At 33.5% G+C, this 18,052-nt stretch overlaps 7 protein-coding genes and 1 long non-coding RNA gene across 8 annotated transcripts; 4 read left to right on the top strand and 4 right to left on the bottom strand.

The window, feature by feature from the left end:
* Window positions 1–3,348: 3,348 nt before the first annotated feature.
* Window positions 3,349–4,618, bottom strand: LOC105218742 (protein D3). Its single transcript, XM_011194510.3, is given in 4 exon segments — window positions 3,349–3,948; window positions 4,055–4,361; window positions 4,364–4,373; window positions 4,441–4,618. Coding segments are annotated over 4 exon segments (513 nt in total). The 5' UTR covers window positions 4,501–4,618; the 3' UTR covers window positions 3,349–3,812.
* Window positions 4,619–5,980: 1,362 nt separating this feature from the next.
* On the top strand, window positions 5,981–7,361 carry LOC128919702 (valacyclovir hydrolase-like). Its single transcript, XM_011194511.3, has 3 exons — window positions 5,981–6,571; window positions 6,637–6,892; window positions 7,014–7,361. The coding sequence occupies exons 1-3, from the start codon at window positions 6,067–6,069 to the stop codon at window positions 7,105–7,107; spliced, it is 855 nt and encodes a 284-aa protein (XP_011192813.2). The 5' UTR covers window positions 5,981–6,066; the 3' UTR covers window positions 7,108–7,361.
* Window positions 7,362–8,509: 1,148 nt separating this feature from the next.
* Window positions 8,510–9,919, top strand: LOC105218744 (valacyclovir hydrolase). Its single transcript, XM_011194513.3, has 3 exons — window positions 8,510–9,140; window positions 9,206–9,461; window positions 9,563–9,919. Exons 1-3 carry the CDS (start codon window positions 8,636–8,638, stop codon window positions 9,657–9,659), a joined length of 858 nt encoding a protein of 285 aa, XP_011192815.2. The 5' UTR covers window positions 8,510–8,635; the 3' UTR covers window positions 9,660–9,919.
* LOC114804788 (uncharacterized) lies at window positions 9,572–10,917 on the bottom strand. Its single transcript, XR_003752898.2, has 2 exons — window positions 10,116–10,917; window positions 9,572–10,023 (listed from the first exon to the last, which is right to left on the bottom strand). It is a non-coding gene; the product is annotated as an uncharacterized LOC114804788 (long non-coding RNA).
* Window positions 10,918–10,982: 65 nt separating this feature from the next.
* LOC105218745 (valacyclovir hydrolase) lies at window positions 10,983–12,188 on the top strand. Its single transcript, XM_011194514.3, has 3 exons — window positions 10,983–11,607; window positions 11,672–11,927; window positions 12,028–12,188. The coding sequence occupies exons 1-3, from the start codon at window positions 11,103–11,105 to the stop codon at window positions 12,119–12,121; spliced, it is 855 nt and encodes a 284-aa protein (XP_011192816.2). The 5' UTR covers window positions 10,983–11,102; the 3' UTR covers window positions 12,122–12,188.
* A 120-nt stretch (window positions 12,189–12,308) lies between these two features.
* Window positions 12,309–13,162, bottom strand: LOC105218746 (phosphatidylethanolamine-binding protein homolog F40A3.3-like). The gene is made up of 3 exons (XM_011194515.3): window positions 13,002–13,162; window positions 12,600–12,934; window positions 12,309–12,505 (listed from the first exon to the last, which is right to left on the bottom strand). Exons 1-3 carry the CDS (start codon window positions 13,059–13,061, stop codon window positions 12,370–12,372), a joined length of 531 nt encoding a protein of 176 aa, XP_011192817.2. The 5' UTR covers window positions 13,062–13,162; the 3' UTR covers window positions 12,309–12,369.
* A 653-nt stretch (window positions 13,163–13,815) lies between these two features.
* On the bottom strand, window positions 13,816–15,928 carry LOC105218747 (AP-2 complex subunit mu). Its single transcript, XM_011194516.3, has 3 exons — window positions 15,613–15,928; window positions 15,117–15,555; window positions 13,816–15,043 (listed from the first exon to the last, which is right to left on the bottom strand). Exons 1-3 carry the CDS (start codon window positions 15,787–15,789, stop codon window positions 14,346–14,348), a joined length of 1,314 nt encoding a protein of 437 aa, XP_011192818.1. The 5' UTR covers window positions 15,790–15,928; the 3' UTR covers window positions 13,816–14,345.
* A 227-nt stretch (window positions 15,929–16,155) lies between these two features.
* On the top strand, window positions 16,156–17,519 carry Rpn7 (26S proteasome non-ATPase regulatory subunit 6). Its single transcript, XM_011194518.2, has one exon. The coding sequence runs from the start codon at window positions 16,268–16,270 to the stop codon at window positions 17,435–17,437; it is 1,170 nt and encodes a 389-aa protein (XP_011192820.1). The 5' UTR covers window positions 16,156–16,267; the 3' UTR covers window positions 17,438–17,519.
* The last annotated feature ends 533 nt before the right edge of the window (window positions 17,520–18,052 follow it).

Here is an 18,052-nt window from a genome sequence, read left to right as displayed (position 1 = left end):
TTTATTTTTTCATTTATATGTTTTCATTTTAATGCTATTTCAACATTTTTAAAAAATTAAATAATATTACAATTACTATTTTTTATTTTTTATTTTATTTTATATGTATATTAATTTTTCTATTTTCTTTGGCTCAATCAACTTTTTTAAAATTATAACAATTACTATTTTTTATACTTTTTTATTTTATTTAAATTATTGTTAATTATTTAATTTTTTTTTATTTTATTTAAATTTTTATTATTTAAATGTATTTTTTATTTTTTAATTTTTGTATGTATTTTCTTTGCTTAATTAACACTTTCTATAACATTTGATACACATTAAATTCGATTAACACTTTCACATTAATTTCACAGTAACTTAGCCTCCAAATGTTCGTAGCAGCTGCGTGAGCGCCTACTACCGCTCCTACTAGTATTACTGTTAAAACCAGTGGCCACACGGCTATGACCACTCAAGTGCTACTAATGTTTGTTGTTTTTAGGTTGTTACAACAATGTGTTGGCAAAGGCTTTGAGGGTCGCGGAGATGCGTAGAAAGCTCAAGCTGTCTACCCTTACCGCTCAATGCCACATTTCGTGCGCCAACATTTTGGCCCCTCAAACTAAGTACATGTACATACTAAAATTGGTGAAAAAATTTACCAAAGCAAAATTTTCACACAGAAATTTTTTAGCATTACTACACAGCAGCTTAGTACACAATTTGTTTATAGCAAATTTATTATTATTAGTTTTCGTCACACAAATGATCTATAGAGCACTTAAGTTGGTTGAATTAAAAATTTTCCATTGATTTTTGCCCATAAAACACGCACACACGCTTACACGTACGCACTACTGAAGTGCCACTTTTCATGTCCTTAAGTACTCACTGCTGCTCCTGTGTGGACCAAGGAAAAATTTTCATACTTAGTATACGCAATTCGGAATTTCTTTTCTTTTCACTTTAAGCGGATTTTCAATTACATTTTTTCTTCTTCTAAATATATTTAAATATCAGCACATTTGCTATTTTCATTATATTTATTACAACTCAATAACTCACACTTAGTATATTTGTATTTTTGCTTATTCTGCAACTGAAGGATTTTCTATTAAATAATTTTTTCCACAATTTTCACATTTCACCTCGGCCAATTTTTGTTCTATTATCGATCCACACTGCAATCGCGACGAAACTAGACTGCAATTTTCTGCCCTGTGTATTCCTGCGTAGAGTTTTCAACGGGATCTTAACATTCACACGCGCACACACACACACAGGTACACTCATGTACATGCTCTCCAAGTTTCGGCTATAGAGGACATAATGTGAAAAGCTCATTTCGTTCTATTCACAAAATAAAGCAAAGAAAAATACGAAAATTGCTCGTCGTCGTCGTGTAGTGTTGGCGTTATTGTTGTTGGTATTGCTGTTGGTCGTGTCAGCATACCGTTACACCATATAGTAGTCGAGAGTTGAGCTTTACTTTGACGTCTTTATGAGGCGTTGTGGTAGCGGCCAAATGTAGGCAACACAAATTTACACCCACATATTTGCACACACACACACACACGCATATACTCATTCATGCTCGTAGTAATTTTTGCCTACAATTCACATCAATTTTGATTTATACATGCATATGCATGTTTGTATGTGTGTATGCATATGTTTACTCCCACACACATCCGTTTTCGGCGGTTGACACTCACTCACAAGTGGAGAAAAGAGTCCAGTGCATGGCCAACAAGCAGAGAGGTTCATAACCTGCATGTACGAGTGTATGCAATTGCATGTGTATATGTATGCATGTTATAGGCATTAGGGTGAGCATTTATTTAAAAGAATTTATAATTTATGAATTTCGAAAAAATTAAAAAAAAAATAATTAGCAAATATAGTCGGAACGTTATCGATTTCAATAAAAAAGTACTAAATTATTATTTTCTTGTAAATGTGGAGATTTTCAAAACCGTTGTTATTGCAACCAGCTATTTCGATGAGTTCGAATTTTTTATGAATCAAAGAAGTCTGGATAAACAGCAGTTTAATCGGGTTATTTAGGTATAGAAAAAAAATGTTTTTTTTTGTTAAATTAAATTAAAATTTTTTGTTACAGAATATGTACGTCTACAGAAGAATTTTTCAAGAATTGAATTATTTTTGGGGATATATTCCGGGCGCGGAGTCCAAACTAGCTCGGCCTGACGTGAAACTTTAAACGCGTTTTTCTCGAAACCCTCTTTTTCAAAATGATACCCACGATTTCTAAAGTTCTATTAACCGATTCACCTAGAATTTCCCTATGAGACACTGGTCGCTGAAATTAGCTTAACCCCTAAATCGAAAAAGTCAAAAAAGGGGCACAAAAATTGTGGCTTTTTCACAGGCAGTCGCTATTTTATGTAAAAAATTGTAAACTATCCGTAGTTCTAACAATAGCAACATTACTCTAGATTAATCATGTTTTTTTGTTTTTCTTAAAAAAAAAGGTTTGGAATCGTGGGTATGGTCACGTGTCAATTTTTTGAGAATCAGCTGCTATTTTTTTTTTAATTTTTGACTTTTTTTATTTATTTTTCATTTATTTATGTATTTTTGTAATGTTTATAAATAAGTTCTTTAAAATGGATGGTAAAAATATTGATTGATTTTAATAAAAAAATGTTAATTGCTTGAAATTCAATACTCTACGCCACTCATAATAATATTCAATGCAAAAATATGATCGGAATACTGCGTTCCTCATTATTCGTGATATAATACAGAATATAGAAATACAAATAGAAGTACTAATATGGTTAAAAAAAATTTGGTCTAACGCAATTGACCACCCTAGTATATCAGCAGTACTCGTACATTTACATACACACATACATATACATATGTACATATACAATATACAAACGGTATGTACTTGGACATGTCTTAATTTAAGCATTTGCATTCTATACAAATTTACTACGTTATAAATTATGCCGATTTCAAATTCATTGCAAAAGTTTTACACCACCAACAACAATTATGCACCAAAGCATGTTCCCGGATAACAGCACTTCCACTTCAATTTATATTAACTTTTTTTTATGCAAGTGCATTTTAAAGCATAGAAACATATTACCAACAGCGCTTATTAGCCATAATAAAATTTATTTTTTCACTTATAAAATTTAATGACATTCCTATCAAGGCTGTAATTATGAGCATAAACTAACGAAATACCAGCACATAAAACAATTTACGACCTGAAATTCTTTAACAAAATGAGCCTAGAAAAATTCCGCACTTCATTTGCTCAGAAAAAAGAAAGAAAAAGCTCGATTTTGCTGCTTCAATAAATGCGAAATGAAAACTTTGTACTTTCAACTTTTAACTTTGGAATATAATATTTGATTAATTTGAAGTTTAATTTAATTTCAATTTATTTATCACTATTTTTCGTTACAATTTCTTTTAATTCCAGCGATTTTTATACAGAGCTCGCACTTTGGTTAAAAACGTTGCAGATTACACAAATGTTTATCACTCGAATGCGCATGTCAGTAATTACAGAGCTTTGCTTATAACGGAATTTTGAGTTGTGACATATCGTAAACGTACAAAAAAACGATATAACTGGTTAAACATTTAAATTAACAATTTATTAGTTTAAGGAGTTTCTATAAAGCTATTTAATATTTTGAAATCAAAACAATTAATAGTACTGCAAACAATTAATTACAAATAATTAATTATTATTTATTAAAAGAGTCAAAGAAACCATTAATAAATATTATTTAATAAAGAATTGCAAATTTTTCTTATTATTTTATTTGTGTAATTAGCTAAGAAAATTGCGCTTTTAATATCGGCACATAATCATCGTATTGCGCCTGATAAAAGTTTCCAGCGATGGGATCACCTAAATTATATTTCGCAATGTAATCTCTTGTCTTCACACTAATACGACCTTCGCGGCACCTGCATGGAAACAAATAAATTTAAAAAAAAAAATATTTTAAATTTTTGATAATATAACATACTGCATTATATATGTATATGAATGTGAATATAGTGTTTCACTCACGTTTTTGTTATGAATTGCGTAGTTTCAATGTTGCCCGCCTGCTTAAAGACTAAAAAAACATAACGGTGCAAGCCAGTGCCCTGCGATGATGCAGAGCCTATATATTCCGCAACAGTTTGACCTTCGGTCACTTTATTGCCCGGAATATTAATAATCAACCAGTGTAAAATTTCGCGATCGACAAGTGATAGTGGATCGACGTCTAACATAAACAGAGTATACAGGGCATCATCTTCCGCCTCCCAACTGGCTGTGGGTTGATACTTAACCTGAGTGGGCGTTAATTCCCTACCGGCTTTAACTTTCTTGGATAACAGAGCTGATACAAATATTTTTAAGAAATTAAATGAATTTTGATATTGTTAGTGATAGAAGTTATTAATTACCTGCACCAGCGTTTTAGGGCTATTATCAATGATGTCTGGAATTATGCCACTCGAATTCATTTTGTGTCTACCTTAGCTGTTTTCTTGATTTCAACTGCATATAAATACTGATAACAGTATCTATTTACAATTTTACTCTAACAACTCTCTTATCTCTCTTATTATATATGTTTGGGTGTAAAGAAGTGGTTATATATTGGGCCTAATCATTGAATCTTCAGCGTATTCGATTTCGATACGTTAAAGATTTTCGGTCGAAAATGTTCATGCAATCATTGATTCCGTCGCTAAACTGCTTTACCATAAAGTGAAATCGTAAAACTCTTTTATCGACCTGTATCGTCAAATGCGACAAATTTGATAAAGTGCCTGTGCTTTATGCTTTGTCCAAAAAATATTAAAACTGACCTTCAACTATTTTGAAATTTCTTCCAAAAATATTTAATTCGACTGAGGCTCTTTGAGAAAATTAATTCGCTATTTCGAGGGGGCAACTTTATATCGCTTTTAAAAACTTTTTAATTTGATAAGGAAATTAACTTAAGCTAACATTAATTATGTTATCAGCAACTTACTTAACTATCATTACTATTTTTTATACCCAACGCTTATTAGCAAATCGGCCGGTGTCTAAGAACAATTGATAACAGCTGTGTGATCGATAAATCATCAGCTAGTGCCAGCATTTCTTGATCAAAATCACCTGTTTGGTGTTATTGTTTCTTTGCATTAGTCATTTTTATACTCTCGCAACATGTTGCACAGAGTATTACAGTTTTGTTCACCTTACGGTTGTTTGTGTCACGCAGAAATAAAAGAGTTAAATATGGGGTAATGATCAGGATGATGACTGAAGTTGTACTCTGGATTGCAGACCTTTCATCAGTCCGTGCAAACGATAACATGAGTAACAAGTAAGGAAAGGCTAAGTTCGAATGCATCCGAAAATTTTATACTCTCGCAATTTATTGATATATTTTTATTAAGATAACACACAATTTGATCCAATTTGAAAATCCTATAATTAGGTATATGAGAGCTAAGGGAAGTTATAACCCGATTTTAAACATTTCTGGTACAGAGACACACTATTAGAAGAAAACATATTTGAATTAAATTAAGATACCTGAGAGATTTATCGAATTTTTCGGTGAAAAATTACAATGGGGCACAGAATTCTTCATATTCGATATTCGGGGCTTTGAAAAGTTATAGTCCGATTTTGACAATTATTTAACAAGTGAAGCCACAGATGATATACAATTTAGTAAAGTTTTATTCCGCTATCTTCATCGGTTCCTTATGTATACATTATAATGTGAAGGAATCAGTTGGAGTTCAAATTTGAGTTACACGGGAAGTTGTCGTGGTTCATTCGAATCGGTCGAGTAGTTTCTGAGATATGGTTTTGACCCATAAGTGGACTTCCTTCTGCAATTTCCATAGCCCATATATAATATACATTCGGACTCTATACCTATATATGTGTGCTATTTTAATAATGGAAAGAGTATTAAATGTTCGGTTACACTCGAACTTAGCCCTTCCTTACTTGTTTAAATTTTGCTTTGATCATCAAGGCACTGGATATAATTTGTGCGCTATAGAATTACTTCCTATTACATAATGCTCCAGTTACGTCCAGCTCTCTATAACCGGATTCTGAAGCCATTGGTCAATTGTGCTGTAATGCAACGCAGTAATCACATAGAAACGAAAGTGAAACTTAGCGACGGCATCACCATCCATTATGTACAAAGGGGCAAAGGTGACAAAAGCTTACTGCTAATGCCTGGAGCACTTGGCACTGGCTGGACACATTTGGGACCGCAAATTGAGAAACTGCCTGAGCTGCTGCCAAACCACACAATAATCGCATGGGATCCACCCGGTTACGGAAAGTCACAACCGCCCGAGCGTCACTTCGATCTGGACTTTTTCCAAAACGATGCACGCTGTGCCGTAGAACTGATGCGTGCTTTGGGAAGACCCAAATTTTCTATACTCGGTTGGAGTGATGGCGGTATAACGGGTATCATTGTGGCGGGGCGCTTTGTTGAATGTGTCGAGAAATTGGTGATATGGGGTGCTGGTGCTTATTTGAATGCCGAAGAGGAGAAAGCATTGAATGGTAAATTACACAATAATAATGTTACACGATAAATCATTTCTTAATGCTATTAATGTATTTTAAAGCTCTGCGAGATGTGCAGAAATGGTCACCACGAATGCGCGAACAGATAGAGAAAGTATATGGTGTGAGGGAATTCCCGAAATTGTGGTCTGCTTGGGTCGATGCTGTAGTTGCAATTTATAAAGAGCGTAAAGGAGACTTTTGTTGCACTGAAGTAACACAAATAAAAGCGCCAACTTTTATATTACATGGAAAGAAGGATCTAATGATTGCTGCCGAACACATACCATATTTAAGGGAACGTATAAACAATTGCCAGTAAGAGTCTTTGAAAATTTGTATTTCTTATAGTTTCTAGTTGATAATATATGTATCGATTGCTAACGATTTAAAACTAATTCATACAAATATTTTATTTTACTTTTTTTGGTATTTTTAGATATTATGAGTTCCCCGAGGGCAAACATAATGTTCATCTACGTTACGCAGACAAGTTCAATAAAGTGGTAGCCGACTTCTTGTCACAGTCCTAAGTGGTAGTTAAACATCTTATACAAGTTATTCGAATATCCTATAATTTTAAATTTGTACCTCCGCTGACTTATTGTGAACTGAACGAATTTGATTGCGGTGAGGGATCTTCAACAAATAATGATATTTTAAACATTATTTAGTTTTTAAGTGAAAGGTGAAACATTTTATGTCAACATATTTTTTATTGTTTGTTTATTTTATATATTTAATCACTTGCATATAAAATATAATAAAGTGGGTATATTTATATTTATGAATTTGTGCTTTCACTTTCAATAGCATATCATCATCGTGTTGCGCCTAATAAAGTTATTATCGATCGTAACACATAAATTGTATTTCGCAAAGTAATTTCTTGTCTTCACACTAATACGACCTTCGCGGCACCTGCATGCAAACAAATAACATAAAATAGATATATTTTTATTTATTAAATAATATAACCTACTCACTTAGTACTTTACTCACGTTTTCGATATGATATGTTATTAGATTCTTAAAAAATTCAATATCAGTGCATTTCTCAATAATACAAAATTCTCAAAAGCTGTTCTTATCACCGATCAGAATCAATTCGAGTCCTTTTGGTTACACTCACACTTAACCGTACCTTGCTTGTACAAAATATTTTTACATTAAAATGATTTTTTTTAATAAACCTAAGTCATTAATTCATTTTTTATTCAAAATCACCATAGTGACAGTAATTCGTTTAAATGTTGTTGCAATCGCACCATTAAAAAAATACCTAACAGTACCTGATGTTTACTCATTCACTAATAACAGTACATTAACATTTTGCAAATCATACTGAGAGCACTTCACATCTACTCTATTCCCAGATCTATTAAGAAATAAGCAATCAATTCCACCAATATTACTTGTGTATGTATGTATGAATGTGTATACCCCCACCTGCTGTCGAATCGAAAAAGCACCAAAAATAAGCAAATTCATTAAAAATAAATTTATATTGCATGTTTAGTAACCGGAAATACTTCTCTAATTTGTATGCTATCCTTACATATACACTTGTATTATAATATTCGAAAAAAAAGAAAATAAATTAAAATTGAATACTTAAATAATATTTATATTCATATTGAACTATAAGATGGGAGATATCGAAAAAAATTGTAATTAAAAAGCCAATATGATCCATATTTTAAAATAACCAGTGTATACAAATGTTTATCATTTCAAGTAAAAAAATATCAAATTATACAACAACAAATCATCAAATGCGATAATATTTTTTCGTTTAATTAAGTAAATTAAGTTAAGGTTACATTAATTATTTTAACGGCAACTTACCAAATGTCATTACTCTTTTTTATTTCTACCGCTTATCAGCAAACCGGCCGGTAACTAAAAACAACAGCTGTATGATCGATAAATCATCGGCTAGTGCCGACATTTGTTGATCAAAATCTCCTGTTTGCTGTTATTGTTTCTTTGTATTTTAATTTTTTTGATCAACAAGGCACTGGATGTAATTTTCACTATAGAATTACTTCCTATTGCATAATGCTCCAGTTACGTCCAGCTTTGTATAACCGGATTCTGAAGCCGTTGGTCAATTGTGCTGTAATGCAACGCAATAATCATATAGAAACGAAAGTGAAACTTAGCGACGGCATCACCATCAATTATGTACAAACGGGCAAAGGTGACGAAAGCGTATTGTTAATGCCTGGTGCACTTGGCACTGCTTGGACAGACTTTAAGCCGCAAATTGAAAAACTGCCTGAGCTGCTGCCAAACCACACAATAATCGCATGGGATCCACCCGGTTATGGAAAATCACAACCGCTGGAGCGATACTTTGATGTTGACTATTTCCAAAACGATGCGCGCTGTGCCGTGGAACTGATGCGTGCTTTGGGAAGACCCAAATTTTCTATAGTCGGTTGGAGTGATGGCGGTGTAACGGGTCTTATTGTAGCGGGACGCTTTGTTGAATGTGTCGAGAAATTGGTGATATGGGGTGCTGGTGCTTATTTGAATGCCGAAGAGGTGAAAGCAATAACAGGTAAAATAGACAATAATATTTTACACGATAAATCATTTCTTACTTCTTATTAATGTATTTCACAGCTATACGAGATGTGCAGAAGTGGTCACCACGAATGCGTGAACCAATGGAGAAAGTATATGGTGTGGAAGGATTCTCAAAACTGTTGTCTGCTTGGGTCGATGCTGTAGTTGCAATTTATAAAGAACGTAAAGGAGATTTTTGCAGCACTGAAGTAACACAAATAAAAGCACCAACTTTTATATTACATGGAAAGAAGGATCCAATGGTTGCTGCCGAACACATACCATATTTAAGGGAACGTATAAATAATTGCCAGTAAGAGTCTTTGAAAATTTGTATTTCTTATAATTTCTAGTTGATAATGTATTATATTGATTTAAAATTAATACATATGTATGTATATTTTTTATTTTTAGATATTATGAGTTCCCTGAGGGCAAACATAATATTCAACTACGTTATGCAGACGAATTCAATAAATTGGTAGCCAACTTTTTGTCACAAAAGTCCTAACTGTAGTCAAACACCTTATACAAGTTATTCGAACATCCTATAATTTTAAATATGAATCCCCGTTGATTTATTGTAACCACATTCAACGAATTTAATTGTGATAAAGGATCTTCAGCAAATAATGATATTTTAAATATTATTTAGTTTTTAAGTGAAAAGGGAAACATATTATTTCAATATATTTTTTATTGTTTGTTTATTATTAGTATTTTATATCATATATAACATGTAATAAAGTGAATATATTTCTATATTTTTAATTATTTGTTTATGCGCCTCATAAAAATTTTCAGCAATCGGGTCACCCAAACTGTATTTCGCAATGTAATCTTTTGTCTTCACACTAAAACGACCTTCACGAGACCTGCATACATACATAAATAAATTAAATATTTTCCAATACGGCATAATAATATAATATTAGATACATATGTATGAAGATAGTCTTTTACTCACGTTCTTGATATTAATTGCCCGACTGTTAGAAGACTAAGAAAACATAACGGTGCAAGCCAATGCCTCCTGATGGTGTAGAGCCAATTTATTCCGCAACAGTTCAAAATTTTTTTCCACTAAAATTATTTTTTTTATAAACCGGAGTCATTAATTCATAACCTTCCATTTTCAAAATGACCATATTTTGGTAACAATTAATTCTATTATTTGTTGTTGCAATGTGAACCATGAAAAAACTACCTTAACAGTATCTGAAGTTTACTCATTCTACTAATAACAGTATATTAACATTTTGCAAATCATACAGAGTGTACTTCACATCGTATTAAGAGATAAGCAATCAATTCCACCAATATTACTTGTGTATGTATGTATGAATGTGTATACCCCCACCTGCTGTCGAATCGAAAAAGCACCAAAAAATAAGCAAATTCATTAAAAATAAATTTATATTGCATGTTTAGTAACCGGAAATACTTCTCTAATTTGTATGCTATCCTTACATATACACTTGTATTATAATATTCGAAAAAAAAGAAAATAAATTTACTATTTTTATACATATTGAGCTATAAGATGGAAGGTATCGAAAAAAATATATTAATAAAAAGCCAATGTGATCCATATTTTCAAATAATCAGTGTCTACTATGCTAATGTTCATCTTCTCAAGTAAAAAAAACCAAATCATCAAATGTGAAAAATTATTATGTTTAATTAAGTAAATTTAGTTAAGGTTATATTAATTATTTTAACGGCAACTTACTAATTATCATTACTAATTTTTTATTCCCAACGCTTATCAGCAAACCGGCCGGTAGCTAAAAACAACAGCTGTATGATCGATAAATCATCGATTAGTGCCGGCATTTGCCGATAAGAATCACCTGTTTGGTGTTATTGTTTCTTTGTATTGGTTATTTTTTAATTTTTTGTATCATCAAGCCACTGGATATTTTTACTCTAAATAATTACCTCTCATTGCATAATGCTCCAATTACGTCCAGCTCTGTATAACCGGATTCTGAAGCCGTTGGTCAATTGTGCTGTAATGCAACGCTATAATCATATAGAAACGAAAGTGAAACTTAGCGACGGCATCACCATCAATTATGTACAAACGGGCAAAGGTGACAAAAACGTATTGTTAATGCCTGGTGCACTTGGCACTGCTTGGACAGACTTTAAGCCGCAAATTGAAAAACTGCCTGAGCTGCTGCCAAACCACACAATAATCGCATGGGATCCACCCGGTTATGGAAAGTCACAACCGCCGGAGCGACACTTCGATCTGGACTTTTTCCAAAACGATGCACGCTGTGCCGTAGAACTGATGCATGCTTTGGGAAGACCCAAATTTTCTATAGTCGGTTGGAGTGATGGCGGTATAACGGGTATCATTGTGGCGGGGCGCTTTGTTGAATGTGTCGAGAAATTGGTGATATGGGGTGCTGGTGCTTATTTGAATGCCGAAGAGGAGAAAGCAATGAAAGGCAAAATACACAATAATATTTTACACGATAAATCAAATCTTAATGTTGTTAATATATTTTACAGCTATACGAGATGTGCAGAAGTGGTCACCACGAATGCGTGAACCAATGGAGAAAGTATATGGTGTAGAGGGATTCCCAAAATTGTGGTCTGCTTGGGTCGATGCTGTAGTTGCAATTTATAAAGAGCGTAAAGGAGACTTTTGTTGCACTGAAGTAACACAAATAAAAGCACCAACTTTTATATTACATGGAAAGAAGGATCCAGTGATTGCCGATGAGCACATACCATATTTAAGAGAACGCATAAGCAACTGCCAGTAAGTCTTTGGAAATTTGTATTTCCTATAATTTCTAGTTGATAATGTATTATATTGATTTTAAATTAATACATATGTATTTATATTTTTTTGTTTTTAGATATTATGAGTTCCCCGAGGGCAAACATAATATTCATCTACGTTATGCAGACGAATTTAATAAATTGGTAGCTAATTTCTTGTCGCAAAAGTAATTTGACATATGTATGTATATTCGCTAACTTATTGTAAACACACGCTAAACGAATTTTATTTAGTAAATATTGATATTTTAAATATTGTTTAGTTTTTAAGTGAAAAGTGAAACATTTTATGTCCACATATTTTTTATTATTTATTTATTTTTTATATATGTATTGTATATTTATAATTACATGCACATATAAAAATATAATAAAGTTGATATGTTTCTATATTTTTAATTATTTGTTTGTGTAATTAATTAAGATAATTGTGCTTTTAATATCGGCACGTAATCATCGTATTGAGCCTGATAAAAGTTTCCAGCGATCGGATCACCCAAATTGTATTTCGCAATGTAATCTCTTGTCTTCACACTAACACGACCTTCACGAGACCTGCACACATACATATAAAATAATTAAATATTTTAAATTATTGCATAATATGATATACTTCATTATATGTATGTGAAGATAGTGTTCGACTCACGTTTTTGGTATGAATTGCGTAGCTTCAATCTTGCCCGCCTGCTTGAATACTAAGAAAACATAACGGTGCAAGCCAGAGCCCTCTGGTGGACCGGAACCAATATATTCGGCAATAGTTTGGCCGTCAGCTACTTTATTGCCCGGAATATTAACAACCAACCAGTGTAAAATTTCACGGTACGTCGGCTCGGCACGGGATGGTGCATCGGGGTCTACCATGAACAAGGTATATAGGGCATCGTCTTCTGCCTCCCAACTAGCTGTGGGTTGATCCTTTACTTGAGTGGGTGTTAGTTCTTTACCGGGTTCAACTTTCACACCACTTGGATAAGAGAGCTATTATGTGGTTTTCAAAAAAATATAATTAATTTGGATGTTGTTAGCAATGAAGTTTTATAATTACCTGCACTAGCGCTTTAGGACTAGCATCAATAATGTCTGGAATTATGCCGCTCGAATTCATTTTGTGTCTACCTCAACTATTTGCTTGAATTTGACTGACTGCCGGTATAGACAAAGTGTACATTTATAATTCCTGTATTTATCAGTGCCTGCATATCTTTGGGTTCGATTTGTTAAATCACACTAAATACTGCAAGTGCTGATAACGCTATCTATTTGTAATTTTTTAACACTCTTATCGCTCTATGGTAATGTATGAGTGTCCAAAAATTGCAATTATACATATGTATACTGATATTTGTTGTAATCAAGTTATCAACTAAATAAAAACTCCTCCAAAATATTATTGAAGCATTTAAGCAATTAATTTTGCCAAATCACTCTTATTCATCGAGTAGTATAACATTAAAATGTTAATGTTAAAATACGACCTCTAATTGTATTGGTATGTATATATGAGTGACGAAGTGTTTATCAAAACAAAACGGAAAAGGAAGAACAGATACAATATATGTATACATTTATACACACATCGATCACATTAATACTTACTGCATGCATTAATTTCACGGGCTACAAAAGATAATTAAAAATATCCGATTTTTTGAATAATATTTAATATTTATTTGTCATAACTATCAATTCAACACGTTTAACATAATTATAATATTTCTATATGTTCGAGTTTTGTGTACTTGAATGATTTTATTATCCTACATAGGTCTACATATATGTTTATACTTATACAACAGAAAAATGAGAAGTTGCTTTAATTGTTTACTAACAGGCTAGACAATTATTGAACTGAGTTAATACATATTTTTGAGTAGACGTGCCAGCACAAACTTCCAATGCTCCACATTGAGACCAAATTTTACAATGCTATGATCTTAAGTTGGTTTACTGTTTCTTGTTGTTGTTGTCTGTTAACCGTATTTTTTTTTGGAGCATGTTCTGTTCAGGGTTTTTTGAAAACGATTTCATTAGTATTGATCTGAATAAACAAAAGTAATAAAAATCTTCAGTCCAGCATTTACATAATTGTTCGTTATAAAGAAACGCTTAAAAAGTTAGCGTTATTATTGGAAAAAATATAAAATAATTTTAATAATATAATAGGTATAAAATTGAGGAATATACATACATATGTTGTGCCAAAAGCAACGTTACAAATTTAGTTTATAGCAGTTGTGATTAAATTATAATTAATATGCATATATATATGTAGGTAATGATGGATATACATACATTATAGAACTAGTGTGGAATATAATGTGTACAATTTGATTGAGAATACCAATCGGAAAATTCATTATTCTGCTACGCGACTTTACCAATGAACTGTTTAACAGCGCGTTTCATAAAGACCACTGCGACCAATGTATCGCACCCATTTGACCACATCGTGATCGGAGTAATTAAGCTTTGGTTCGAACACCTTTAAATAGCGTACTTTAAAGCCAGATGGCGCGAATGGTACTTCGAAATTCATAGAAATGGGTGGGCGTGTCCATTTCTTCTTTGTATCTGTTTCTAGTAATTCGATTTCTGCTGATAGTTGTGTCTCCTTCATGCCCGCCATACGCTTGATTTTCCAAACAATTGCATTATCCGAGGCTTTATATTTGGCTTTGCCCTTTAAGCAAATCAACTGCACACCAGAAGTATTCAATGGTGTGGGAATTTTCACTTCAATTTTCTGACCCAACAGTGAGGGTTTGAAATTCGATTTCAGTACTACTTTAACTTCCATTTTGGTGCGGCCAACTTCACGTACAAGTGGAATGACCCGGAATGGCAATGAAATATCTTTTGTGGTACGATAGCGCATGAGCTCAAATTCGCCATCAGGTGGTATAAAACTAATGGAGTGTTCGGTTTCGAATTTGCTCAATTTAACACATTGGTGAAACTGACAATCGTCGATGACGACAACTGGTTTACCCGAACGCGAAGTTTCCGCCTCCGAGTTACCACCAATGCCACGTCCTTTGGATTCCATCACTATTTTATCGTTAATACCAAATTTACATTCCGGCATACCTGTTTTTACGAAAAAAAAATGTATCTTATAAGTTTAAAACATTTTTAAATACATATATGAGGCAAAACATACCCGAAAGATAAGACTTCATAACCACTTTTCCAGCAACATGGGCAGAGAGCACTTGCCCCTGAGGGCTCATCAGCAGATTCACGTACTCCAACACGTCGAGGAAAAGTTCATTGCGACGGTATTTAATTCCTTCACGTCGCCAACCGATTTGACCGGTTACTTGTGAGGTGATTTGCATTTGTTCCTCCTTTGTAGCCGATTTGATACCCTGTTGCGTGATGAACGTCTTCAGCGTGCCCGGGTCCGTGTTCTGCGGATAGCCAAAATCGAGAATCTCGTCGAGCAGTTCATATATGAGAACGAAGTTGTTCTTAATATTCTCTTCGGAAATTTTACCAAAGTATGACTGCATCACTTCTATTATTTTTAATAGGAATTCAAATACCATTGCTGCGTTCACATTTTGCTTAGTGACTGCAGCCAGCCAGATATTAGCACGCTAAAAAAGTTCTTGTTGAAATGAAATAGGCCTTGAAAATTAAGTTAGAACAAATACCTTAATATGAAAGAAGCTGGTCCGTGCGATATTTGTCACCGGGGAACGCACTTGCTGTCTTGCATGGATGACGTTGACACGAAAAGCATCCACTGCATTACGACCAATATCATCACGATATACACGACTAATCAACACCTCCCCCTTGTGATTATATACAAATAATCCACCAATCATTTCTGATAGAAGAAGTTTCTAATTTCTTTAAGATAATCAATTAACACAATACGCCTATTAAAGATAAGTTTATTAATTTTTCACTTTTCTCTGATTATCGATCAACACCCTCTTTTTCAGTACTCTTGACAGCTGTCACCGAATTCGCCTTGCAATCCATAGTTGCATTTTGGTAAATATATTACTTTGTCTTTAATATTATTTAATAGAACACTTAATATTGTTTAAGCTTATTAATTAGTTTAAAAATTATCTAAACTAACTTTGGTTAGTTTGAAAAAAAATTGATAAACAAAACATTTCAATCAAAAATTAAAACAAAATAATGTAAGAAGCGACATGAACGCATCCAATCAACAGCAGCCAACTTTGCTGTGCATGACTTTGCGGCTTGAATAACAAAAAATATATTTTAGTGTGATAGAGGCGAGTTAATTTGTGAATTGTAATTTCTTTATTTAACAATTAATTAACAAAAATGCCTGTCGAAAACTTGGAAGAAGAAGGTTTGGAGAAGAACCCAAAGCTCGAATTAGCACAATTCAAGTTTCTGTTGTCATTGCCGGAGCATAAACAAGATGCTGCCTTGAAAGCAAAACTACTAGATGCAGTACGTGCTGACAATATGGCTCCTTGGTATGAACATATTTGTTTGGAGCTGAATTGGCCAGTTGATAAGGATCTGCTCGCTCATATGCGTGAACAGAACCGTTTAGAATTAACTAAATTGGATGAAGCTATAGAAGATGCAGAAAAGAATTTGGGTGAAATGGAAGTGCGCGAAGCAAATTTGAAGAAGTCTGAATATTTGTGTCGAATCGGAGACAAAACTGCTGCCGAAACAGCCTTCCGGAAAACATATGAAAAAACGGTTTCGCTTGGACATCGTTTAGATATAATATTTCACCTCATCCGACTTGGTCTTTTCTACCTAGACCATGATTTAATCACACGAAACATTGATAAGGCCAAATACCTTATTGAAGAAGGTGGCGACTGGGATCGCCGCAATCGATTAAAGGTGTATCAAGGTATATACTCAGTCGCAGTGCGCGATTTCAAAGCTGCTGCTAATTTCTTCTTGGATACAGTAAGCACATTCACCTCCTATGAACTGATGGATTACCCAACCTTTGTACGTTATACCGTGTACGTAGCAATGATTTCTCTACCACGCAATGAATTGCGGGACAAAGTTGTCAAAGGCGCAGAAATTCAGGAAGTATTGCATGGCCTACCAGATGTAAAAGAATATCTTTTCGCGCTATACAACTGTCATTATGCCGAATTCTTCAAACATTTGGCTGATGTAGAACTAGTATTACGCAGTGACTACCTAGCATATCCTCACTATCGCTATTATGTGCGTGAAATGCGTATCCTAGCATACACGCAGTTGCTTGAGTCCTATCGTTCGTTAACATTGCAGTACATGGCTGAGGCATTCGGAGTGGATGTAGATTATATTGATCAAGAATTGTCACGATTCATTGCTGCTGGGCGGCTGCACGCAAAGGTGGACCGTGTCGGTGGCATCGTCGAAACTAATCGTCCCGATAACAAGAACTGGCAATATCAGGCCACAATCAAGCAGGGTGATCTGTTGCTGAATCGTATTCAGAAACTGAGTCGCGTAATAAATATTTAAATTTGATAATTGATGGTATCATTTATAGTAAACAGATTTGTATAAATAGAAATGTGAAATAAAAACAAATCGATTCCCCAAATTGTATTTTATTAGAAAAAATGTTTTTAAAAATGTCTAGCCTAATATTGTATATTGTCATATAATGTTTTAAAATTATCAAAAATATGTATGTAGATAAAAATTCTTTGGATTTGGCTGTTGTACGTTGAGTGTAACAAGTACGAGTATTTTGCAGCTTTAATGCAATCTTCCAAATTCTGGCGATTTTTGTTGAATTGGAAATGCATGATTGCTTTTATCGTAAAAAATAGTTTTTGTCATATTTACGAACGTGTAAGTTTGTTTCACGAGTCACCAATTTCGTTTTTACACTTCCACGTTGCACCATTATAGTTACCGTCGTGACTATTCATATCTTTCTCAAATTCATTTGGTCCTGTAGTCGTCGTCGTAGATTGTCGAAAACCACAATCCAACGGTCTTGGTGTGTCATCATGTTCATCTAAAATAGTTTGGTTATGCGTATTAGTAGCTATGCGTGAAGCTGGTGAGTTCGTGCCCCTGTCTTTTGTAAAATCCACAACACCAGCAGTAAGTTGTTGCTGCTGCTGA

The sequence above is a fragment of the Zeugodacus cucurbitae genome, chromosome 2, assembly GCF_028554725.1.
Source record: "Zeugodacus cucurbitae isolate PBARC_wt_2022May chromosome 2, idZeuCucr1.2, whole genome shotgun sequence".
Lineage (NCBI taxonomy): Eukaryota > Metazoa > Arthropoda > Insecta > Diptera > Tephritidae > Zeugodacus > Zeugodacus cucurbitae.
This window is presented reverse-complemented; position numbering and strand designations above follow the sequence as displayed.